We start from the raw sequence: 26,563 nt of genomic DNA on the forward strand, positions 1-26,563 counted from the left end.
ACACTATTTGTTCCATGTCTGGTTTTACTGCCCGAGGTTGCAGTAACTGGTCCCTATTGTTATTGCGTGCTCTTTTTCGGGCTCTACTGACCAGGTGTGTGGGATAGTCCTTTGCTTGCAGCTTAGTAGCTAGTTTGTCAGCATGCTTGCGATAGACTATAAGCATGGAGCAGTTCCGTCGTAGTCGCAGAAGAAATTGTCCCACTGTGAGGTTCTCCTTCAAGGCCCGCGGGTGAAAACTCTGGAACTGCAGCAAGTTGTTGCGGTCCTTTGGCTTGTAGTATACCTCTGTAGCCAAGCCTCCATCATTTTCAAAGATGAGTAGGTCTAAGAACGGAAGCTGGTTGTCACCTATGGTCATGGTAAAGGTCAGGAAAGGACTGGCCCCATTGAGCCAATAAGAGAAAGAAAGTGCCTCTTCTTTAGAGCCCGTCCAGACCAATAGGATGTCGTCTATATATCGCTTCCAAAGTTTGATCTGCTGTAGGTTTATGTTGTCTTCATGAAGGACCACCTGTCTCTCAAAGTTGTCGACATAGAGGCATGCCAGGCTAGGGGCAAAAGTGCTGCCCATCGATGTTCCTTGTGTCTGTAGGAAGAAAATGTCTTCAAATTTAAAGTAGTTCCTCGTAAGAGCTAAATGCGCAAGATCCAGTATAAATTCCGGAGGTGTACGTGAATTTCCTTTATTGGCTTCAAACAGATTATTGATCACATTCAGTGTTGCCTCTTGGGGGATATTAGTTGTTAGAAATGGGGTTTCTGGTTGGCTAGGGTATGCACCTCAGCCAGGCAGAACTTACCCACTCTAGTCAGGCCAAGGAAGTTACACGTCCAAGATAGCCCCTGCACACCCCCTTGGTAGCTTGGCACGAGCAGTAAGGCTTAACCCAGAGGCAATGTGTAAAGCGTTTACACAACACACACAACACACGTGACGCAATATCCCCACCACAAAGGAAACACAACACCAGATTATATGAAAATATACTGTATTGTACACAAGGCAATTATCAGACCAAACATCACATATCAGTACTATCCTGCTACCTTAGCAGTTGTCAGAACGTTACACATTAGTTACTCTGCACCCTAGCAGTAGTCACACATAACACACAGGTTACTCAGTATTCTGCAACATAAGCAGTAGTCAGGAAAACACGTTATTACAGCACTTGTCATAAGAATATCATAAAATGCCCATAGTAGGAACATTAGAAAATATATGGCAAGTTAGAAAAACATATTAGCAAGCATGTCCATAAAAGGAACATTTGCATACACATATGTAAAAACATCAAACGCAGGTAGGTAATATATGAATCAAACAAAAGTCTGTAGAAAGAACTTTGGATTGCAACTATATTGGTCCTTTAAACAGTACCTGGTTGGATGAAGGCACCTCCAGTGCCTAGAAGGCGAACAATGGGGCCCCCGGCGCTCCTATGCGCAAAATGGAGGCCTCCCTTATACTCTGGGGTCAGAGGAGGGCGACATGCACCTCCTCTCTTTTATAGGCAGGCCCCTCTGGGGACCGTGATTACTGGGGGCCCCCCAGGGCCTCAACCGGCCCTCACAAGGGGGGGCAAAGCCAGCAAAAACAACTTAGGGCAGGAGGGTGGCACCAGGCACCCCCTCCGGTTTAATGACAGGCCCCTCCCGGGACCCGTGATCTCTGGGGGCCCCCTGGGTCGCCACTGGCCCTTCCACCAAGGGGGGGCCCACAATAATGCCCGTTTTACCTAACAGCATACAAGGAGCGTCCTGCTCCTAACGCAGAGGCCAGGGGGCACTCCCTGCGCCTTCCCCTGGTCCTGCCGTGAAGCCACAAGATCAGACCCCTCCTGGGGCCCGAGCAGACACTCGCCTGCACCCGATGCGGTGCACGAGTGTTCTTCCAGCTTCCCGGCCTGCTGCAGTGATCTTATTTAAAGGGGCACAATGCAGCAAGGAGCCTACGAGCTCCCAAGGCTCCATAAGCACGCTGCAATCAGCCCTATGGCAGCCGCAACCACGGAGAAGCACCCCTCATGAAGAAATGGATGCAGTGGTCAGGGGCCACAGCACCCTGCCCCTGGGGAGCAGAATTTTAAGACAAGGTCCTCAGGTGGAGGGCCCAGCTACAGGCCAGCACAAGGGAAAGGCAGCAAGTGGCAAGTCCTTCACAGTGACCAGGCAGGTCACAGGTCAGCACAGCAGCAGCAGTCCATGGCGGTTCCTGGTGAGTCCTTTCAGCCTTTGGTGTCCCGTTCCAAGATGCTTCCAAGAGTCTCCAAATTGTGGGTAAAATTCCCCTGTACTTATAGTCAGTTCTTACAGTGTTTTACAATGGTAGGGAGAGGAGGTTCCAGCCAGTTACAAGTGGTTCTGGGAGTGCCCCCTCTCTCCTTTCAGCACAGGCTCCAAACATCAGTGGGGGGTTAACGACCCTATTGTGTGAGGCCAGGGCACAGTCTTTACAAATGCAGGTGTGCCCCGCCTCTCCCTTCTCTGAGCCCAGGAAGACTATTCATTATGCAGATGCACCTCTGTGACACCTCCACCCTCCCTGTGTACAGACTGTATGAAAAGTATGCACTAAGCCCCAACTGTCACTCTGCCCAGACGTGGATTGGAGTCAAGCTGCAAAACACCAGAGTCATAAGCACAGATAAATGCGCACTTTCTAGAAGTGGCATTTCTGTGATAGTAATAAAAAATACACCCACACCAGTAAGCAGCATTTATTATCACCATCACAACCATACCAAACATGCCTACGCTACCCCTCATAAATCAGACAATACCCATTACACATAAGGCTGGGCATTTCCAATGCAATCCTATGAGAAGGCAGCACTCACAGCAATGAGACACCAAGTTAGGATGTTTGTCACTACTAGGACAGGCCATGCAATATGGCACATGTCCTGCCTTTCTACATACATGGCACCCTGCCCATAGGGCTAGCTAGGGCATACCTTAGGGTTGACTTACATGTAGTAAAAGGGGAGTTCTGGGCCTGGCAAGTAAGTTTAGATGCCAGGTCCCTGTGGCAGAAAACTGCGCGCACAGGCCCTGTGCTAGCAGGCCTGAGACAGGTTTTGAAAGTCTACTTCAGTGGGTGACGCAAGCAGAGCTGCAGGCCCACTAGTAGTATTTAATTTACAGGCCATGGGTATAGAGATACCACTGTACAAGGGACTTATAGGTAAACTAAATATACCAATTAGGTATAAGCCAATCATACCAACTTTGGATGGGAGAGCACCTGCACTTTAGCACTGGTCAGCAGTGATAAAGTGCTCAGAGTCCTAGAGCCAACAGCAAGAGGTCAGAAAAAACCAGGAGGAAGGAGGCAAAAAGACTGGGGATGACCCTGCGTAAGGCCAAAAGTCCAACATTAGTGTACAAGGATTCCACGTCTAATGTGATCAAGAGATCTTTGGTTTTATGAAAAGACACGGACTCGAGTAGTAGCAGGACATCGGTGGTGTCCTTGAGGTAAGTTGGAATTCTTTTCACTAATGGCTGTAGGAAGAAATCTACAAACTGAGAGAGAGGCTCTAACACTGAGCCAATGCCGGACACTATAGGTCTGCCTGGAGGGGGGATTTTTTCTTTATGCACCTTTTGCAGAATGTAGAAATAAGGGTTAGCTTGTACCAGGAAAGCTGCTTCGTGCTCTGTGAGCCAGTCGTTCTCCATACCTTTTGTCACCAGGAAGGAAATTTCCTCTTGTATGTCAGGGGTGGGGTCTCGGAAAAGACGTTTGTAATGTTGGGTGTTACCCAACAAGCGCTCACATTCGTCTCTGTACATCTTTTGCAGTAAAATTACAGTAGCTCCGCCTTTGTCAGCCGGTTTAACAATAATAGTTGGATCCGATGTCAGACATTTCAAAGCACTGAGCTCATCCTTGCTCATGTTATGGTGCACCTTGTTCGATGTCTCAGTAAGTCCACTAATTTTTAGAGACACTTCCTTCTAAAATGCCAAGACCTCAGGCGCCATTTGTCCCGCTGTCGGACAGAAGACGGATTTAGGACATAGTCCTTTATTTTGTTCCGGTGCCTAAAAGTTCTTGCCTAAAAAGAAGGCCTTCAGGCGGATTTTGCGGAACAGACCCGCTAGTTCTGTTCTAGTTTTGAATAGATCAATTTTAGGTGTAGGCACAAAGTTTAAACCTTTATTTAGTGCTTGGGTTTCATGCTCACTTAGTATCCGGTTACTCAAGTTTATAATGTTGCTCTTGTTTTCTGCCTGGTAAGTTACTGTGTTTTGCTCGTCCCTGGGATGATCTCTCTTGATATCAAGTTTTCTGGGGCGTCCTCTCTTAGGCGCCAATGTACCTCTTTCCTTTTCCCTTTTCCCCTCCCGTGTACTCTGTCTAAAAAAGGCGGTGGTTGGTCAGGGAATGCCCATTGTGCAGGGTGCTGGAAAAAGGGTGCCTGGTACTGAGTTGGAGGTCCATATTGAGCAGGCCAAACCCATTGTTGGTTATTATACGGGTTGCATTGAGATAGCATTGGTGGATAGTTCCATCTTCCCCGGCGTTGACCGCGTCGTCCGCGGCGTAGCCGTGTGTTACCGGATGACTCACTATCATTGTCTGAGCTGGTACTACTGCCAGACGATGTGTCAGACATATTATTGTTAGCCTTGGATACATAGTCAGGTTTAATGTAGGGGTACACTTTTTCTAAGGAAAACCGGTTCAGATCTTTCTGAAATTTCGAGAGCTTTTGCTGGGTGAGATATTCTTTGTATTCGTTCATATTTTTATTGACCTCTAGTTTCTTTTTAAAGGAGAGAATACTCAACCCTGATTTCAGGGTATTTTCACTTGTTTTTATCTGGATTAGAAGGGCCTCGGATAACCTAGTTGCTGTTTTTATAATGAGGATGAGCTAATCCCGTGTATACTTCCATGCTATTAGAGCCCAATCTTTTCTAAACTCTAGGTCTTCTAAGAATATGCGTGGTTCGTTGGTAACCAAAAGCCCATTGGGTGCCGTATTACTACGGAGATATTCGGTAAGGACGGCTCCGTGGAGGATGGTCTTTACCAGTGAGCGTTTTAGTTGCACTAGTGTGTCCCAGTCTCCCAGCTGCGACATTCTTTTAGAGAGGGCTGTATCGCCAAGGAGTGAGGGGGCTGAGAGAATTGCTGATACTTCCTCATTGTTGAAGGAAAGTCCCTCTGCCATGGTGCTCACTGAGAGGAACTCTCGCAGCCAGCTGGCTGCTCAACTATCTACACACATGGAGAGAGTATGAGGGAGAAAAAAGAGACATTAGGGGGAACCACTCTTAGTTATGTCAGCACCAGCCTCATTAACATTGTGTAATTCCTGCAAACGGGTTACAGCAAGATGATAGGAACAAGCTTCTGTATGCCAGTTCAATTTCCTTGCTTATCAGTCGCACTGCCCGCTGTAGAAAGGTGTCTAGAGCTGTAAATAATGGATAAAAGTGGGGGACCCGGCCTCTTCCAGCTAATAATGGGCAAAGACAAGCCGGCTCTTGGCCCAATCTTCACCCGGACACAAGTCCGGGTGCTTCACTCACTGTGGGGAAGAGTCTGCAACTTCGTAGTGTGTGTCAGGGTAAGTTCATGCGGGGCTCCCCCATCCTGGTTGCACAGAAGGCTGGGGGACAAAGTCCCACCCTAGCCTGAGGTCTCCCAGAGTCAAGCAGCAAGCAGTCAGAGAAACTGCAGCTCAAACATCCTGTGCTGCGGGGAAGTCGCTGTGCCTTAATAACACTTGTCAGGGCAAGTTCATGTAGGGCCCACCTCTCCTGGTTGCACAGAAGGCTGGGGGACAAAGTGCCACCCCAACTCGAGTTCTCCCAGAGTCAAGTGGCAAGTAGGCAGAGAATCTGCAGCTGAAGTGTACCATACTGCGGGGAAGTGGCCATGCCTTAATAGCGTGTGCCAGAGCAAGTTCATGCAGGGCCTGTTCCTCCTGGTTGCACAAAAGGCCAGGTCAAAGTCCCACCCCAGCCCAAGTTCTTCAAAAGTTAAGTGACAGGCAAGCAGAGAAGACGAGTTTGAAGCATCTTAGAGTTCTTTTGGATGCTTGTGAGATTCATTTAGGCAACGAATGCTGAGAGAAACTCCTAGGGCCTCACTTACAAGAAACTGATGCATCAGCATCGATGCGTCAGATTTCTTGGGCCTGCTGCGAATCCTCTAATGGATGCACTGCATTTACAATACATTTACAATACAGAGCTCCATGGCATAAGTTTTCAGGAGTTTGTGTTAAAGTGACGCTTTGCTGTAGTTGCATCGTAAAACGGATGCAACTCCAACAATGTGTGAGAACACAGAGGAGAGTCCCATTGTAAAAATCCCTGTATAAATTTCACACCTGGTCTGAGAAGGCATTAACATTTTGATGCAGTGAAGTTGTAGAGTGATGCAGTGAAAGGTTGTACATTTTACTGTGTCAGGTCTACGTGTCTTTTTACATGGGAATGCCTACACTTCATACATTATACCTGGTGCAGGTAAAATGCGATACAGGGCTTTACAAACTGACGCATTGGGCCCAATGCATCCATTTGTAAATACGAAGCAGAGTAGAGCACAGACTGCACCACTGCTGCGTCAAAAATAAATGACCCAGTGGTAGCGCAAGGGGTTTGTAAGTGAGGCCCTCAGTCTGTAGTCAGTGTTGATTGCTGCCAGAGTTGAGGAGTGTGCTGAAAGACAAGCTGCTGACATGGAGGCCAGAGGTGCCCATAGTGAAACAGTCATGAGTGTGAAAAGCAAGCCAAAGCAAAAGACTGAAGGACACAAAGTGATGTTTACACATTAAAAGAAGTTGTGTTTAAGATGTGGATTTTCATTTCCACTCAAAGGTAAATGTCCCACCATTGGACAGATATGTAAAGGCTGTGGGGAAAAAAGAACCAAATTGTGATGGTGTGTAAAGCAAAGGAAAAAGTAAGTGCGTGGCAGCGTGAAGACAAAATGGCCACCAGAACATTCCTGAAGCAATTTTTGATGCACACCCACAAGGCCCAGTGGCAACATCAGTGGGGCAAATTGACACTAAATGAAGTCAATCACCATCTAAATCATTATCATACCGTTCTTCCATCTCAATATCAAATGAAAATGATTATGCCATGTCGATGTCTACCTCAGAGGAATGGGCGCATGTTGGTCACATGTGAAGAAAAATGTCAGTCAAAGAAAAGTTGACATACCAAATCCACATAATCATACAAACACTGTCCAAAGATTATATTAAAAATAAATGGTTGTTCAATAGCTTTCATTGTAACCAGTTGTGCGTTGCTAAACATAGTGCCTGAAGAGAAATACAATGAACTATCTCCATTACCGTGGCTTACGCCATCGAAAAACAAAAGGTGTACATGGGCTGTATTGATGCACATAAGAAGTCTAGGTCATTTGCAGAGACAGTAAAACATAAGAAAACAAATGTACAAGCACCGATCCACGTGCTTCAAGGTACACCATCAAGTATCTATTTATTCAGCTTTAACACAGCTGCTGATATGGGTCTGATCTCTGTAAATTACAACATGAATGCTCATTACAAAATAGTAAGTCAATTCCCATTATTGTATCATGGTTTAGGAAAGCTTAAAACTATGAGAGTAAAACTGCATCTTAATGAGGATCTCCATCCTGTTGCTCAGACACATAGACAAATTGCTTTTCATTTACAATAAGTGTTAAAAAATAACTTGAATCGTTATTTAAACTTAACATTAGTGACAGTTCCACTGGTTAAACTTCATGGGTCTCTCCCATAGAAGTAGTGTCCAAAAAGGACAGTGAAGAAGCAACACACATCTGTGTTGACATGCATCAGGCAAACAAGGCAATTGAATGAGAATGGCATCAATGTCCACACAAGGCTGACATGATAATGCAATTGAATAGTGCAAAAGTCTTTTATCATCTTGGTTTAAATAAAGGTTAACATCAGTTGGAACTCAAAGAAAGTGGCAGGTAGATTACAATCTTTTCTACACATATTGCTTGATTTCTTTCCAGAAGACTATGGGACTGATTTAGATATTGGTGGATGGGTTACTCTGTCACAATGGTGATGAGGGTCCAGTCTGCTGAAATCTAAATCCCATAGGAAATAATGGGGTTTAGATTTCGGCAGATGGTATACCCGTCACTATTGTGACAGAGTAACCCATCCATCAATATCTAAATCAGGCCCTTAGTTTTGGTGTGTAATCGGCTACAGAGCCTTTCCAAGACTTCATTTGACGTATCATACAGCCTGTTGTGAATGTGCTAAATTTGAGCAATGACATATTCATTTTCAGAGCTACACAGAAGGAGCACGATAGAGCTCTCATACGAATATGTCATTTATTCAGTGATGCAGGTTTGACTCTGAATGTAGAGAAGTGTAACTTTAACAAGACAAAGCTAAAATTATTTTGCTATATCTTTTCTTATTGGGGTTTGACACCTGATCCTGCAAAAGTACAAGCTCTGTCAAATGCTGATCCCCCACAAGATGTTTAAATGGTATCTTCCTTTCTTGGCATGGCCAGTTACTATTCAAGATAGATACAAGACTTTGTTACTGTTAGTTCTCCATTACGAGAGTTGACAATGAAAATGTTTCCTTTCAATTGTCACAAGAATGTGAAAGAAATTTCAAAAGAATCCAACATGCCATTGAAAATTCTACTGAAATAGCATCCTTCAGTCCTAAACTTCATACGGAAGTTGTTGTTGATACTAGCCCAGTCGGGTTAAGAGTTATCCTTGCACAGCACAGTGGAGGCCCCAATGCTTGATGGCATATTGTAGCCTTTGCTAGTAGACACTCACAACCTGAGAAAGAAAGTTTAGCTGCGGTATGGGCTTGTGAACATTTCCATCTATTCCTGTGTGGAAAGCCTTTTATGCTGGTAACTGATCATCAAGCTTTAATGCCCATCTTTGGCAATTAAAAAGCCAAGATGCCTCCTGGCATTGAACAACTAGACAATGTTGCATTGTCCAGAAAAGGATCTGAATCCAGCTGACCACTTTTCGAGAGTGCCTGTACAAGGTCACGGTACTCCATCCAAGACGTCTGAAGCCTACATTAATTTAATTGTCAAGTCAAATACACCAGCTACTATCTTGTTAACCCTGATTGTCACTGCCATGATAGTTATATGATAAAGTCAAATAACATAATTTCACATCAGTAGTGAACCTGACACACTCGACCTGTCACTAATGATGGTGAATGTCAAAAATACAAAAATGTCAAAGACGAGTAGTCCATAACTCAGGAAGGAGTTATGCTGCGTGGGTCGAGAATCCTAATTCCGGAGAGTCTGTGACAGAAAGTAATTGAAGTGGCTCACAAAGGACATTGTGGGATAGTTGCCAGAAAAAGAGCTCTCCAGGACCGAACTTGGTTTCCATACTTAGTTAAGAGAATTGGAAAGGAAAACAAGGCCTGTCATATATGCAACTGCCTTTCTATCAGTGTTGATAAATCTATTTTGAAAATATCAGAATTCCCTAAGTATGCATGGGAGAGAATAGTCATTGACTTCTTCAGTGCTCTTGATAATGGACATCATCTAATTGTTATTGTGGATGAATAGTCATGTTTCCCTTTGGTTCAAGATCTCTCATTTACAACTCACAAATGAGCCATTGAATAACTAGATGGCATCTTTCCAACCTGGGGCACTCCAGCCATTGTGAAATCTGATAATGGCCCACCCTTTAACAGTAAAGAATTCGAAGAATTTCTGGTCATCTAAACATAAAGCATCAAAAGAGTACACCTTTCTGGCCGCAAGCCAATGGACTTGTTGAGCTTTTTATGAGCCCACGAAAGAAGGCAATGCAGTGTGCAACACTTGAGAAGCTCAGTTTGAAAACGGTACCTAGACCCACATGTACAGACATCAGGTTTTGAGACTCGCAAATTACGAGATTTAGCGAGTCGCAAATTGCGAGTCGCAAATCCTGATGTATAATAGTGTCTCAGACACTTTATGATTCGCAAATGGGTTGCTAAGGACCTGCCTCATCAATATTCATGAGGCAGGTCACAATTTGCGACCCATTTGGTAAAGACCGCACTCACAAAGATGGTGGCCTGCTGTGGTCAGCAGATCACCATGACTGTGACTGCTTTTTAAATAAAGTAGTTTTTTTAATCAAAAAAATGCAGCCCTTTTTCCTTTAAGGACAATGGGTTGCATTACAAAAAAAAAGAAAAGTTTCCTTTTCATTTTTTCAGAGTAGGCAGTGGTCCGTGCCTGCCTGCCTACCCTAAAAAAATGTTGCCATCCCCATTTGCAAAGGGAAAGGTGTCCCTTAGTGTCCCCTTCCCCTTTGCAAATGGGTTACCACCAATTTGAAATTGGTGATAACTGCGATTATTTAGCGACTGAATTCCCGGCTGCAAAACAATCATACATCCCCCTGAGAGTCGTTATTAGAAAAGGACGCCACCTTCCTAATTGTGAGTCACAAACCCATTTTGCAATTTGGGAATAGGTTACTGAATCGCAAAATAGGGTTTTGTGCATGGCAAATGCTTTTTTAGGGTCACACACGGCCTGATTTACAGAATTGGTCTGTTTGTGTCCAAAAAAAAGTGACGTACACATGGCCCTAAATGCTACTCTAAGGGCTTATAGTTCAGCACCCCACTTGACCACAGGCAAAGGTCCTGTGACTTTGATGTTCGCTAGAGCAATGACAACTAAGTAACCCCAATAAACCACCAAGAGAGAGAAAAACGATAACAGGTTTGCACAAGGGACTTGGTGAAAAAGCAGAAAATGAAAGCTTATGCAGACAAAGGGTGACATTACAAAGACATCTTGTTTAGAAGAAGATATTTGGTGATTGCCCGACAACTGTGCAAAAGAATATTGGATGCTCCATATGATGCTGAACCTTTTCAAGTCATGTCTACCAAGGGACACATGGTGATCGCCCAGTACTCTACTAAGTCTGTTACAAGAGACTCCTCTCACTTTAAGCCTGTGATTCATTGGTCTTCAACTCAAAATGTTGAAAGAAAGGCTGAACTTGAAAACTCAGTGACTGATGTTACCTCTTCACAATCTTTTAACAATGTCTGACACTGAAGATGACAGCTTTGAGCAACCAGATCAGGTCGAATGATCAAATAACCAAGACGATTGATCAAAGAGATATATTTGTACATGTACATAGATATATATATATATATATATATATATATCACTAGAATAGAAAGGAATGAAAGCTTGGTTTAGAATGCTGAGAGTTCACAGGTACATGCAGAAGAATGAAGAAGCGTGATTTACAGCTCTGTGTGTGGCAAAATCATTTGCAGGTGCCCAGGCTGGGGAGGACCCTACACCCTTAATTAGGCCAAAAGTTTCATTTGTCTCTTGAGTTGTTCTTTGTGTATTTTACATGTTTGTGCTGGAGTGTTTTCATTGTCTGGTCCTGCTGCATAGAAAGGGAGTTGTGTTGAGTATTACCTGTCTTCTTAGTATTGTCTACTGGAATCACGAGGCTATATTGGTATATGGAATGTTTGCACTTAAATCCATCAAGGAATGTTGGTAGGGTAGTTGAGAGGAGACACTGTAGTCATTTCTGTGTGCAGTAGGTTTGATGAACAGCAGTGGTGGGGGAAATAAAGGGCTCTGCTCTATCTTCATAAAATATCATAGGTATCTTACATACAAAGAGTCTAAGGATGGATTGTAATTGCTATATTTTCATCTCTGAAGAAGGCCAAGGTCTCTGAAGTAATGGTTATGCTTTCTAGACTGGTATGGGACAGCGTCATAATTTCTAATAGTCTAAAAGAATGTGTTAATTTCACATACACTTATACAGCCTGATTCTATGTACATTTTGCTCACGCAACTGATAGCATGGTTTAGTCTGCTGAATACTATTAATCAATGGACTTTCTCTTCTTCCCATTTATTTGTAGGTGGTTCTACAATGAAACTTGGGAGAGGCTGCATTGAAGTTTCCAGATGTGGAAAAACAGAGGATGGCTCTGTGTGGGACTGGCATAATGTTGACTACAAAGTGACCCATCACTGCTGCGATACTTGGCTGTGCAATTCCAGTACCTCTGCAGAGCTCTCCTTTCTTTGTATTTTAGTCTCTGTATTGTACTTGCTATTTGACAAGCTTTTCTGATTTTCTGTGGTGTTTTACATAGACCTTTTTCAATGCTGAGGTTGCTTTAGGGAGGCTTGATAGCATTTTACAGGAGAAGGAACATTTTAGAGGAGAAGGGGGTGTTTTGGGAAATGCAGAGATGTACCTACATGAGGACAATGCCAAGGGCATCTCTCTATATTCATATGTAGAGGAAGATCCATACGTGTGATTTGTTTTTTAAATTCACCTAGTATTCAAACTTTGAATAACTGTTTTTTTTCTAATAAAGGTTTCTAGAACTAAAGTGTTTTTAACAATGTCAATGTATGCTGTGTGCTAACATCTTGGCGGGTGGTAGCTCACGTGTTAGTGATAAGGAGCGCAGTTGCAAGTGGGAAATAATGACTCGTTAACAATCGGAGAGGAAGAGGCCAGCCACTGAGCCCTCCACCACGTGACTGCTATATTGGGAATTACCTCTGTTGTATAGAGGCCCTAAGTAGCTAAGACTGGATGGGTGTTCTCTTTCTGTAGTCTAGGATTCGGGTGCGCTGGATTAGCCTCAGGTCTGAGTGCAAATTAAATGTATATTTTGATTACACACTCTGTGGTCGAGTACACTTTCTGTTCCCTGGGTCATTATCACTCTTCAGCTGCCTGATCCAAGCATCAACTGGACAGACGTCCATCGATGAAGCATTGATCATGTAGCTCATTGTTCGTGATACCAAATCCACTGCAGGCCACAATAGTTACCAAAAACATATGTGCAGCCTTGGTGCTGAGAGGTGTGAGCCCTTGTCTAAAGCTAGGGTTTGTAATACCTCCTTAAGCCCCCTTTCTCTTGCTTAGTTAATCATTTAACTAAATTATTTGTTATTGGCTAAAGAGCTCTGCAAACACAGGGGCTGTCCATCCTGAGTTGTTTTCTGTATGTCTGCTATTTCTGTTGCTCTGGATGCAGTTACAAACAAATAAGAATAGTAAATAAATATTGCTGTCCCTATTTCCACACTTAGATATTCTGGCCGCTAAATTTATTAAAACTGTGTGCTCATAGTTGTGTCTTTTATTTCCAAACATGCTTAATAAAGGATATACTGTCTGTCTTTGAAATATTTCTAAAGCTCGCCTAAGCAGAGCACACATGCCAGTGTAAATGTGCCTACTTTCATTCATCCAATATAAATTATTAGGCACCTAAGCCCATCAACACTTAATGACTTTTAAAATGAAAGTTCCTTGTTCACATTGAAATTGCTTCTCATCTTTTGAAGGGCAGCTTCATTGAGCTGTTGTAGGCTGATAAAATGAATGATATTTGTCTGAGAAAGTGAATGTTTACTCGGCAATTTTCTTTGAAATTAATTATTGGGGAGCAGTGCTCTCAGTGGAAAAAATACCAGTGGTGATGTGTATCCCTATAATATAATAACCCCATTTTTTATGCTTTTGAGTAAAAGAGCCACCTGTAATTCCGCTGCAAAAGCGAATTTGATTTCAGTTTCAATTAACCAATTGTCCAATTTGAAAAACAGACCATATTATGACCAATTCTTTACCCACACTCAGTAAGCAAAATGCTGCACTTCTAAACCGCAGACTATTGACCATTTTAATGTAAGCCTGTTATAAAATGTTTGCATTTGCTCTTCTGTGTTCATTGTAGTCCCTAAGTGATGCAGCAGTTCGATGCAAGCAAGCAATACTTGGTCTGTTTATAGTCTTTTGTTAGCATGAGTATCGTACTTCTTCAAAACAAACACACACACGCACACACATTCACTCTCCCCCATCTGCAAATCAGGAAACTAAGAATTAGTACCATCAGTCTCTAAACACCACTAATCGAACCAACCACCCAGCTCAAGCCCTCATACACAACCTACCTACTGACTCTAATACTTGCTTCTCAATCAATCAATCAGGGATTTGTAAAGCGCACTACTCACCGAGAGGGTCTCAAGGTGCTGAGGAGGGGTGGGGGACAAATCGGGGGGGGGAGTGCTGCTACTGCCCGAACAGGCAGGTCTTGAGAAGTTTCCTGAAGGTAAGGAGGTCTTTGGTCTGGCACAGGTGGGTGGGAAGTGTGTTCCATGTTTTGGCGGCGAGGTGCGAGAATGATCTGCCGCTGGTTGTAGTTCTGCGGACACGTGGGACAGTTGCGAGGGTGAGGTCGGCGGAGTGGAGATGCCGGGTCGGGGTGTAGAAGGAGAGTCGTCTGTTGAGGTATTCTGGTCCGGTGTTGTGCAGTGCTTTGTGAGCGTGGGTGAGGAGTGCACACTGCACACTCCGCGCTCCTAATTATGTAAATATATATGTGATTGCCTGCAACAGCCACTGAAAATGGCTATCTATGTTAAACTTAGATTTTTTTCTATCCAATATGAATAAATGCCCATGTGGTAATATCGTTTTATGAAAACCAAACAAAAGAAAACTCCTGCAAAACCATGGACCTTTTAGTGCTTGTATATAACGGTAAACCCCCTTTACAACACATACATTAACACGCAATGCACTTACCACCTATTGTTTACCAAGCAATGCCTTTACCATGCATGCCTTTACTAAGGATGTACCTTTAACATGCATGCCTTTACCAAACATGGTATGTATATTTAAGGTTTAACTTGCCCTTAATAAAGTTACCTTGTGTGGTAAACGTATATCCGTGGTAAAGGCATTGTGTGGTAAATACATACATGTTATTGTCATTCAACCCATATAACTTGAGTGAAGCCAAATAGTACTAAAGCTTTACAGTTCAGTCCCCTATCTTATTACGCCTTCGGGGGTGTTAGGTTATGTTAACTGTATTCATTTAGGAAGTGGATACTACCATTTATTTAGCATACCATAGGCACAAGTCCTTGATGAATGATCTATTATAAATTAAAAGACTAAAAAGAGAAAATTTCCATTGAAATTAAGAGGAGCTGGTAAAATTGTGGTCTGCTAACTATGCCCAACTAAACAAAATGAAAGTGCTCATTAGAACAAGAAGAGGAGCTGCTTATGGCGGAAAAAGGCTTTAGGCAGCTTTTGGAATTTTGTCAGATTTATCTCAATTCGAGATAATAAGAGAGCAAATTGTATTATTTTGCTGCTGCAATTGGGAAAGTCCTCTCTCTTCTATATATAATGCCGAGACAATTTGATTTGGCTGCCTGGGACTCTGGGCTGTTGGCAGAAGTTGTGTTGTAGAAGATTGTCATAGCCTTGAAGGTGATCCTGTTCTTCATATGCAAGCAGTGCACAGTCCTAGGTAATGGGCTGATATGCTGACGCCTGGAAAGCCCGCTAATGTGTCTGGCTTTTGCGGTTTAGATTAGCAGTTTGGCTCGACCATAAAAATAAATGCCACTCCCAAAGTTAAGATGTCATTGAATTAGGAGCATGCTACTGCGATGTGCTGTTGAGAATCAATGAACTAAAGGATTTTGTTCAAGATTTTCATTTGGAAAAAACAGGCACTGGCAACTTTGAGGACCTAAGCCTCCAGGGATAGTTCAGTGTCCAGATGAATAGCCAGCTCTAGCAATGTGTGCAGTGATTCAAATTCAAATGGGGTTTCAAACAAGGCGGCCCCGTCAGCGTTATGTGGGATCTAGTTGTGTCCATTAAGTAATCCAGTCACAGTGTTTTATTCATGTTACAAGAAATCTAAGACTGTTTTAACATACATATGCATCCATACATAGGCATTCTAGGCTTTAATGCAAACAAATGAGCTGTTGTTTATACACAGCAGGTTCCTGCAAGACACCCGGCTGGTGAGCATGGACGTACTTCTGTTCTCCATCATTTATATATAGACAATAATCTAATCTCAGGATGGTGCCCAGGTACATGTGAGCATGAGCAATGCAGATAGCCGGAAACATAGGCTTCTGAAATTATGCTACAGGTAAGGCAAACACTCTGGCTTTTCAGTTCACAGACCAAAGGTGTAAAGACATTCTCAAGGACTTATTCAAAAACAGCAACTTCCATTGTGATGTAAAAGTTGTAAAATACTACCTAAGAGAAATGTATTATTCGTGAAAGCAATCAACTAAACATCCGACAAAGAACAACGAAATACATTACTCAAACAAATGCCTTTTATGTGGAATTTATATTTGTTTATATACCTTTATATACCTAATGCACATCTATATATTATGTGCGGGATTCAATATTTAAATTATACTGAAAACAAAACAGTTTTCTGTCATACTTCATTTAAGCAGGTTGCACCATCATGGTCAGTCTTTGTGAAGATCATGAAAGCATAAAAAACGAATTCCAAAATAAAATTGGCAATTAAATAAAGTATGCGTCTCCTTTTATTATTTAAAATGTTGAGCATTGAGATCCTCAAGGGCGTTTTAGGCTGCTGTAGAGTTGTGGGACCAGATAGTCTTTATAACTGCCATCAATGAACCCTTTTCCGCTGTTGTGGACGAACCAGCAGCGCACATCGGTCCCTGAAGCACCATCTGTACTGAAGTCTTTCTGCAAACCACTGAAGAGCAAGCGGGGACAAAGAAATACATGTAAGGTTATTCCACTGCAGGCATCACGTTTAGGCCATTCAACAAAGCATTGTATTAGCACAGTCTACTGATTTATTGAGGTTACTCGATAATTTTATATCATTTATCTATTTCCTTGCTTCCTCCCCACCCACACCTTTCCTTCCGAACCTCAAGTAGATAGTCGAAGAAAATCCCACAGCAATGAGTAACAATGCCTCTGTCCTTTTGATGTTTAACAAAAAATTAGCGGGTCTTTATTTGTTTCATGCAAATCATTCTGGTAAATGTGAGGGGAGTTAGGCAAAAGTATGCAAAAGTTAACAGCGATAGCACTGTGAGAAAAATAATTTCAAGCAACTTCCTTATCGAAGAAACAAGCAGTGCCTCTACAGAATGAAATAGTATTTTCACACCTAGCAGTGAGATCGTTCTAAAACCTTTAAATATTTTGGTGAGATGTTGGCCCTTCCAAAGACTACTAGTCATATTCCAGTAGGATTTTCAAAAACACTAACATAGGCGTTAAATATAATTTCTTGAAGAGTGCTGATAGACATAAACTGGAACAAATATGTGATCGATGCAATATTTTCAGACAAAAATAACCCTATACAGAGTGCAATATTTGCGCTTGGTTTGTCTAAAAAAGCGTTCCTTACTTCCATTTGGAGGATATATAAGGCGTCATACAACACACCTGGTAATTAGAGAGGGAGACACCAGTGCAGGTGTTAGGAACTCCGACTGGTATGCCCACCCCAGCAACAAGTATTATGAGGTTTCAGCGCCAGAATGGGTACTGACATTTCAGATCTGGAACTCGCAGAACTTGAAACATTCTAGATCGAGAACTGCAGTTCCCAATTCCAGGGACATTTCCACAGACATTCTTCACTTGCTTATGGAGGTGGAAGAGGTCTGGGCAAAAGTTTTAGAGCCTGATTTAGACTTTGGTGGAGGGGGTTACTCCCTCACAAGTGTGACGGGATATCCCGACCGCCGTATTACAATTCCATTATAGCCTATTGAATTTGCATTACGATGGATGGGATATCCGTCACGTTTGTGATGGAGTAACTGGTTCACCAAACTCTAAATCAGGCCCTTAGTTTTTTACTGTGTGCGATCCCACACCTGGTGAAAAGCACAATCACTGCATCACTCTGGGGATAAATTATCTGCCTGACTTGTAACGAATGCCACAGTGGTATCTCCAAAATATGCATTTTGTGCTACCAGGGAGAAAATATTATACTTTTCCTTATCATTGTATAATCATCTGAGGTAAAGGTGGCGGAAACCTGCGCTGAATGAAGACACAATTAGGTACCTTGGCTCTGCTTCCCTTTGTGTAAATTTACCAGTTGTACAATAAATCAGTTTCCAAATATATCAGAGATGTACTGACAGTTCAGCATGATATTTACTTTTAGTGTTATTCTGCTTTATATTAACAATATGAAATATTAATACTTTTAAATACATTTAATCTATACTGCATCTTACCAGTAGGTACCACTTTCATTGGTTTATCTGGGCTGAGACTCCATTACTGCCAGTGATCCCATTCTGCAGCTGCCTCCATTTGGAGACTGGCAAATGCAACAACAAGGTCGTTCAGGGCCATATCCCAATCCATCATTTTTGCCCACCAGGACACATCAGTTTGGACCCAGGCATATGCAAATCAGTCTTGACCCTGCTCCTTATGAGAACAGGCCAGCACTAACTGCCAGTAAGGTCCTTCCTGAACTGGAACACAAGCAACCTAGGACCTGTTTCGCCCTAGTTAGGGCTCTTCAGCCAGGTATAGCCTGGTTCCAGTGGCATAGTGCGCCCGGGACCCACATCTGGGCATACCCGGCACACTTAGGGCAGCAAAAGCAAAAACAGCAAGGTGATGAATCAAATGCCTGAATTAATCACAGCCACTGGCAATCTCTCAGGCAACATTTCAATCCATCTTTTTTTGCCCACCATGTCACCTTAGTTTGCACCCAACTATATGCAAATCAGTCTTGACCATGCTCCTCATGGGAACAGTCCAGGCCAAACTGCCATGCCAGGCCCTCCCTGAACCGGAATACAAACAACCTAGGAAGGGTATGCCAAGGCGTGTGGCCCGTGCTAGCAATGCCACCGGATTCAAGCTGGCCTGGCTGATGAGGTGTGATACCCTGAAATGGTCCCAGGATGCTGGTTTCCGGTCCACGGTGGAGGACCAGGCCTAACAGTTTGGGTTGGACTGTTCCCATGGGGAGTAGGGTCAAGACAGATTTGCATAGGGCTGGATCCAAACTGGAATGGTGTGGCAAGCAATAAAACTATAGATTTAAGCCCGGATCTGTGACTTGGGGTAAATGTTTGACATTGTTCAACATTCCATTCATCATCTGTTCTTTTTGCATTCATTTAGAGAGCAGCGGGAAACAGCAACACAAGTCCTTCTTTTATTTCCTCAAAGATCCATAGCAATAAAAGAAGTCAATGCAGTGAACCTTCTCAATTGAGTGTAATGGAAACCTATTTTTCACAAACCACAATAGTCTGTTGCTCAAACATAACCACTCCCCATATGTGCAGATGATGTGTATACTGCTCTGTGGCCAGGCTGGACTGTAAAGCCAGGAGGGCAGGCAGCTGCTAGAGGTAGAGGAGAATTAGAGGACAGCTACACCGTCACACCACATATTCAAAAGTGAAGAAGGGTTCTTCTTCCCTGTCGTGATGGTGGTGTCGTAGACGTTTTCAAGCATCTTGGTATATGTGCCATGAGTCTGGGTGTCAGGAGTGGGTGACTGCCATCAGGGCCATAGGGGGCATGAATCAGAGTGTGTCATGAGCAGCACTGGCATCTGTTATGTGTGCCATGAGCAGCACATGGTCATGCTTGTGTGTCTCATATGCAGTGTTGACACCTCTGCCATTGTTTGGCTAGAAGCTTTGCCTTTGCCCATCTGGCATCATCTGGCAACAATGTCACCAGCTCAGGTTGAACTGTTTCTATTGGAGCAGGACAAATTTTGGCTAGTATGTTACTGGCCTCTTTCTATGTTGACACCATGAGCAAAACAAATTGTCTAAACTGTGATCTGAGCAATTTCCAGTGGCTGAGATTAATTAAAGCATTCCTTACATCAGTTTGATGTTTGTTGCAGTAGATGTCCTAAATGTGCTGGGTATGCCCTGATATTTGTCCAGTGCTCAATGTGCTACAATTAACTTCATTGTTACACTGCCCTCAGTATCAAAGGGCAATTCCTTGATGTGCCTCATTGGTACAATTGTGGCATTTCTGAAATTGTTATGCATGGTGCTATTTCTGCATGTGCAGTATGGACATTTATGCCATGGACAGAATGCAGTTCTGCTTCTCTATGTAACACTGTTAAATCTATGTTTTGCTGCCAATTTGGCTGTGCCTAAATGTGCAATGATACACAACTCTACTTGAAAGTGTCCTCAACCCTAGATATCTAAGGCCTTAAACAATGCACCTCATCCAGACCTCGATGCCCAGCACCATCCTGATGCACAACCCCACAAAGACACAATTCCTGTTATTTGCCAAGAACACGCAACAACTGGTCCAAATCTGCTTCAATGAAATGAACCTTAATAGCTCTCAACCTTAATCTTCACCCAGTACCCAATTCACCCTGTACTCAAACCTCACCCTCAAGGAACAGAATCAACAGCCTAATATCAGTTCTGCCTATTACAAACAGTGAGACCATTCCTTTCAGAACGTGACTCGAGAACTGCTGGACAAGTCTCCATATTCTTGCTTCCAGAGTGTGGTAATGCCTTGCTCCATTGCTTCCAAGACCCCATAATTGCCCCTCTCAAGGGCATCATTCATGCCTCAGCACATTTCACACATGGCCTGAAAAAATATGACCATATCACCCCCATCCTGCTGGAACTTCACTGGTTCCCCTTGCTTGCCCTGCAACATATTCAAAGTGAGTTGCATCATGGACAAGGCCATCATAGCCAACACATCCATCTACTGGCTTATGATCTCACCATCACTGGTGGCTCTTGGAACACCTACAGCAAAGACACCAATAGACTGGTGGAAAGAAGTGTAAAAAAAAGAAATGATAAAACAAGGCCTAAGGCCTTCTTCATCTACATACCCAGGATCTAGAACAACATGCCAGTATCCATCAAGACCACCCCAACTTTCTCCAATTTAGGAAAGTGCTGAAGATGCACCTCTTTAAAGAACACTACTTTACGATGAATGTCCATCTCTGCTCCCAGAACTCACCTATCTCTTCAATCATTTGTTGATTGTATTTTTGCCTTTGACCATGTAGAGCACTCTGCTGCCTATTGGCTGTGTTGCACTATACAAATAACAGATGCTTAGATACATGCATATATACATGCACACATACATACATAACAACAACCTGCTATTTTGTAATTCCTGCAGTACCCTTAGACATGCTGTAGAGGACTGCCAGTTAAGATCTTGCTCTGTTTTGTTATGTAGTGTTTTGATTATAGTATTAAATACACTGCCTCTTTTTGCATAGGTGGCTAGTAGATCTAAATGCAAGATAGATGTCAGACTCTGCCTGGACCTCACACCACATACAGGCACACAGCATGTTCCTGGATACCTCTTATTGTAGCTCCTTCTTCAAACTGGTTGTTGCACTTTCATTAATTCTTTCATTTTCTTCTCTTTCTCAATTATCTATCTCAATGGATAGCTTGCCCAATAGGGCTGCAGAGGGGTGCCTAAGAGAGTCCTACTGGAATTAGTGCAACTCTTTGCAGTCGGGAAGCAGGGAAAGTTGCAAGCAAGTGAACATAGGGAGATATAAGGAAAGAAAGGCTGTCGCAAAAATCAGGCAAGCTGGGAGACTGTAAAATGCTCTGGTGGCCAGGTAACTGTCCACATCTATCCCATTGGCCCCCCCAGACCTTCATCCTGTTAGATCTGCTTTTACCCTCACATAGTATATTACATCCTTCATGACATGTTCAGTGATAGCACTGGTAATGTCACTGATAACAACTAAAATGACATAATTTATGGCAACAGCATACATGCCAGGGTATATATTCAACCTTTTATTCCGGGGTATACTGTTCCCGCCCACCCTCCCCAAGCCTTAAAAAGGCCAAGGGAACCCCATTCCCCAGGACCACTAACTTTACAAAAAGGGAAGGTGGACACAGCTCCCCTCCCTGAGGCATTAATGGCACAGGGACCCCTTAACCCAGGGGCAGCTTTCTTGCTATGTATCGGGGAACCCACTCCCTGGCATAGCGGTTCCCTGCCCGTACCGGCGCTGGCAGGCAAACCTGTGTTTGCTCCAACCTGGCAGCAGGATCTTAAGCCTCCTACCATATGGGAGCAAAAACTGAGCTTTAAAAATTCTCCTGCCAGCTAGGAGCAGACTTTTGATCTGTTTCCCTGCCCGAACTGAATCTGGTAGGGAAACAGATCAAAAGACTGCTCTCACCCAGTGTGTTTGCTCTAGTTTGCCGGGAGTTTTAAAAATGCTTCCGCCAGGTGGTAGCAAACACAGGTTTCCCTGTCCTTGCTGGAGCAGGCAGGGAAACTGCTGTGCCGTGGGCTCCCCAGGACAGAGTAAGTGAGCCTGCCCCAAGGGATGGGGTCCTCAGGCCAATAAATGCTCAGGTAGGGAAGTGTAGTCCCCTCCCTTTTTCTAAAGATAGCGGCCCTGGGGGATGTGATCCTCAGAGCCTTTTAAAGGCCTTACTCCTCCTTTTTGGTACATTATGGCCTTATGAGTGACCTCCCTCTGGCCCATTGTGTCTTGGGGAAGAGGGGCCACGTGACACCTCCCATTCTATGGTGAATTTTGGTCCCGGGGTGGTCTCCCCTGTGCCTATAACGGCTCAGGGAGAAAAACGGTCTTTAAGGATGGGTTTGCGGAGGCCTTTTAGAGGCTCAGAAGGGGGGCCACGCAGCCTCTCTCCCCTTAAAAAGTACTTTGGGCCCTTGGGCCAAATACGGCCTGAGGAGAGTGTCCGCACATCCCACTACTCAAGATGTTTCCAGGAGAGGGATTAATTGGGGCTGAAAAGGGCTTGAGGAGGGGGCAGTGTGGCAGCTTCCCTAAATAAGTAAATTGTGCCTTGGGGGATTGGGTCTCTGAGGCCAAAAACATCTGGGGGAGGAGGGTGACATGGCCCCCTCTGCTTCTATATAAACTTTGGCCCCAGGGATAGGTGTCCTGGGGCCCAATTAGGCTCACGGAGGGCACCACATGCTCCCCTCACTTTAGTAATTACTTGGCTCCGGGGGATGGAGTCCCCAGGGCCTAATAAAGCTGGGGGAGGGTGGCTCCCTAAACCCTCCCCCTTTTAAATAAAATATAGCCCCGGGGAATGGAGTCCCTAACCATTAATATGGCTTGGGGAGGAGTCCATGTTTTTGCCCTTCCCTTTATAGTGTCATGAGGACCCAGGGGATAGAGTCCTTGAGGACTAATAAGGCTTGCAGTGGGAGGGTGGGGCGTTGGGGGCTATGCATTCGTGTTCCCCCTTTAAAACAATGGATGGCCCTAGAGGATGGGTTGCTCGGGGCTACTGGAGGAAAGGGGAGGGGGGCCACTTGCTTCCCTTCCCCTTTTAAAAACAGACAGCCCTGGGGTATGGGATTCCTGAGGCCTCAGAAGGATTGGATATAGGAGGCATCATGGCCCCTCTTCACTTTTAAAATAATGAACAGCTCCTGGGGTTGACGTACAAGGGCCTAATAAGGCTCGGGCGGGTGCTTCGGGCCCTTCTCCCCTCTTTAACTGTATTTGGCCCCAGGGAATAGGATCTGCATTCACTGACTGAAAATAAGACTAACCCGATATAAAAGATGAAGAAACCATCACTTTTTGCTTGATTACTTGATTATGCTTCTGGTGTATACTTTTGATTTATGTTACCTCTATTATATGTAAACACTGTACTACTCAAAACGCATCCTCTTGATGGCTGCCATATTTGAATAGACCTCTGTTGAATGAGTTGCATGCCTCATAATGTGATAAAGTGCAATGATTGAGAAACAGAAAAAAGGGGAAAAAGTAGTTCTGTAGTGACACCTATTTACACAGTGGATTCCCAATCCTTTTAACAGGTGATTGAAATATTAAATTACAGATATATCCTACAATCAGCAGCTACAATCCCAGACATCATAATGGAATGGGAAAGCTCAAGGGTTCTGCTGAGGGGATGATGATTAACCATCAGTGATGGGTGCTATTAAGGATCAGGGATTATTCAGAGTTAGATCCAGGGAACAGTTGTTATATCACAACATGCTAATTACAGGTACACTAACCAGCCCAGAGAGACAAATATTCATGTGTGGGTGGTCATGTTGAATACAGGGGAATGTGAAGAATGGGATCTCTTTTCCTGACAGGATGTCTTTTCCTGGCTATGTTAAATCGAGTAGTAACCTCTGACATGAAATTTTGAAATACTAATCAGTCTCACAAAGGATGTGGCTCACATGCAGTTCTAGACCCACATCCACTCCAGATGTATAGAGGTTGTCACATGCACTACTGCTGAAGCATGATTAGTCATGGAGAAATAATTTTCATGTAATCCCACCTAGATCTTCTTATTGTTATTCCCACTAATCACTATTAAGGTAACTGTGGTATAACCATAGTCCGGTGCACTCATCTTCAATGCAACAAAGATGTCAAATAATTCATTTGTGAGGCACTGTTAGTCCTGTGGAATTGAAGATGTCAAGTAGTGCATTTATGAGGCATTGTTAGTCAGAAGGAAAATCAACTGACTCCATAGAATTTAATCATTGAGCTTTTTTGTGCCCATTTGTTGTCTAAAGACCCATCAGTGTTCTTTCTCCAAAAGCAAATTCTTGATGTTAGGGCATGATGGTATTGCTCTAGTATAGTCCATTGCATATTGTTAGGTGTATGTTGGGCATCTAGGAAGTGTGTTGTGAGTTTGGTAGTACAACATATGATGTTCATTTATTTGAACTCTTACCAGTCTGGTTGTCATACTGACACACCTGAGATTACAGTTGCATGTGATCATATAGACACAGTTCTTAGTGTTACAGTTTGTATGATTCTGTTGATCATGTGGTTGTCTTAGACTTCTTTTACAGTAGCAAACATTACACTTGCCACAAAGAAAATGTTCCATAATTTCCAACTGGTTCCAACTTCTAGTTAGAGATTCTTCACGTATCCTCGATCCAGAGCTGTGTGGCAAGTTGGTCTTTGATACTGGGGTGAAGGTAGTCACACAGGTCAATCTCTCTAGGGTAATATGGTGGGATGTTTCCAGAAGAGCATCTCTATTATTGTTCCTAGCTCTTTTTATTGACTTCCATATGATGCTGTTGGGGTATTTCTTATCCTGTACTTTTACAGCCAAGTAATGGACCTTTTGTCTATGGTTTTCAATATGACTACAGTTCCTATCTATATGGAGAGACTGGTCATATAGCAGGCTCTAAGTGTCAGTAGGGGGGTGTACAAACTGTGAAATTAAAGTAGATCATTCTAATCTGTGGTTTTTCTGTATGTTATAGTGTTATTTTTTTCAGTCTCATTTCCTATTTCCAGATCCAGAAATGTGATCTGCTCTATTGAGACCATAGAAGTGAACCTCAGGTAAGAGTCTGATCCATTAACCCAGATCACAAATTGCTGACTCCTCATGACCTTTTCAGATGATCAACATATTATCAATGTATCTACACCAGAGGTTGATGCACTCTTTGTATAATTTGCTCTCAGGGTATATATAAATCTTCTCTAAGAAATGCATCTAAAACCTGCTAAACTAGGGGGTAAAAGTGCTCCCCATCAATGTTCCTTGTACTTGTAGGACGAATGTGTCCTCAAAGTTTAAGAAGTGCTTCTTCAGTGCTATCATGGCACAGGCCATACCAAAACTTGTAGATGTAATTTATTTCCATATAACCATATATTGCTCCTCAAAAGTTCTTCAATCAATCTCATGGTTTCATCCTGCAGAATACTGGTGTACAGATCCTCCACATCTAATGTTATAATCATTGTGGTGTTAATTTGTATAGTATTCTGTATGTGTATTACCTTGATTGCATAATTACTCAATGATTGAGGCTCACTAATTCATCATTTGCATTCAAGTGTGAAGCATGCATGCAGTGTCTCTTGTTTGTCTCATTAAGTAACACGATTATGCTTCTATATTTAAAAAAGAATATCATTATCTATCTATACAATCTTCTCCCCAAGGTAGGCAATAATATATACCACAAAAATAATTCAGGCAAGTAGGCCTATATATGTGTTATATGAAGTATGTTGTCTATCATTCAACCAAGACTTTGTCATAATTGGACATGAAATTAGGAAACACAAATAAATGTACAGGGTAACTACAGAAGTTCTGACAAAATCCTGGGAAGCTTAGTGACCTATTCACGAGGGCTGAAACATGTTGACTAAAACTAGGGTGTTAGAACACTCAAACACCCCAAAATCCTGGTTTTAACCATACTAAAGGCACCCAAATAAAGGGATGCTGGGGTGACCTTTAGCTATATAATTATCTCCTTACTAGTAGGCCCCATTGAGATCAATATTCAAAGTACTGTTTGGAAAATGGTCGAGCCCATGCTGGTTTAATGCAACCAGGATGAGACCCGATGATGAGGCATGACACCAATACGGTGTGTGAGGGTCAAACAAAAACACCACAGGGTTTGTGAAAATAGGGTCAGTCAGATGGTGACTGAACAGACATGATTACAGGATATCCTTCTTTGGTAAGTGCAACTGTTTTTCAACAGAATCCAAATTGACATACAAAATATCCATTGTTACTTAGGGCCCTATTTAGAATCTGGCGGACTGGATGCTCTGTCAGAGTATGGCAGACATCC

At 43.2% G+C, this 26,563-nt stretch overlaps 1 protein-coding gene across 1 annotated transcript in view; it reads right to left on the reverse strand.

The window, feature by feature from the left end:
• Positions 1 to 15,758: 15,758 nt before the first annotated feature.
• ITIH2 (inter-alpha-trypsin inhibitor heavy chain 2) overlaps positions 15,759 to 26,563 on the reverse strand; it is a 286,914-nt gene continuing 276,109 nt past the window's right edge. The window contains exon 21 of the mRNA XM_069229266.1: positions 15,759 to 16,637. Within this exon, the coding sequence (XP_069085367.1) occupies positions 16,490 to 16,637 (148 nt within the window). The 3' untranslated portion in view covers positions 15,759 to 16,489. The remainder of the gene's footprint in view (positions 16,638 to 26,563) is intronic.

This window comes from Pleurodeles waltl, chromosome 4_1 (assembly GCF_031143425.1).
Source record: "Pleurodeles waltl isolate 20211129_DDA chromosome 4_1, aPleWal1.hap1.20221129, whole genome shotgun sequence".
NCBI classification, from domain to species: domain Eukaryota; kingdom Metazoa; phylum Chordata; class Amphibia; order Caudata; family Salamandridae; genus Pleurodeles; species Pleurodeles waltl.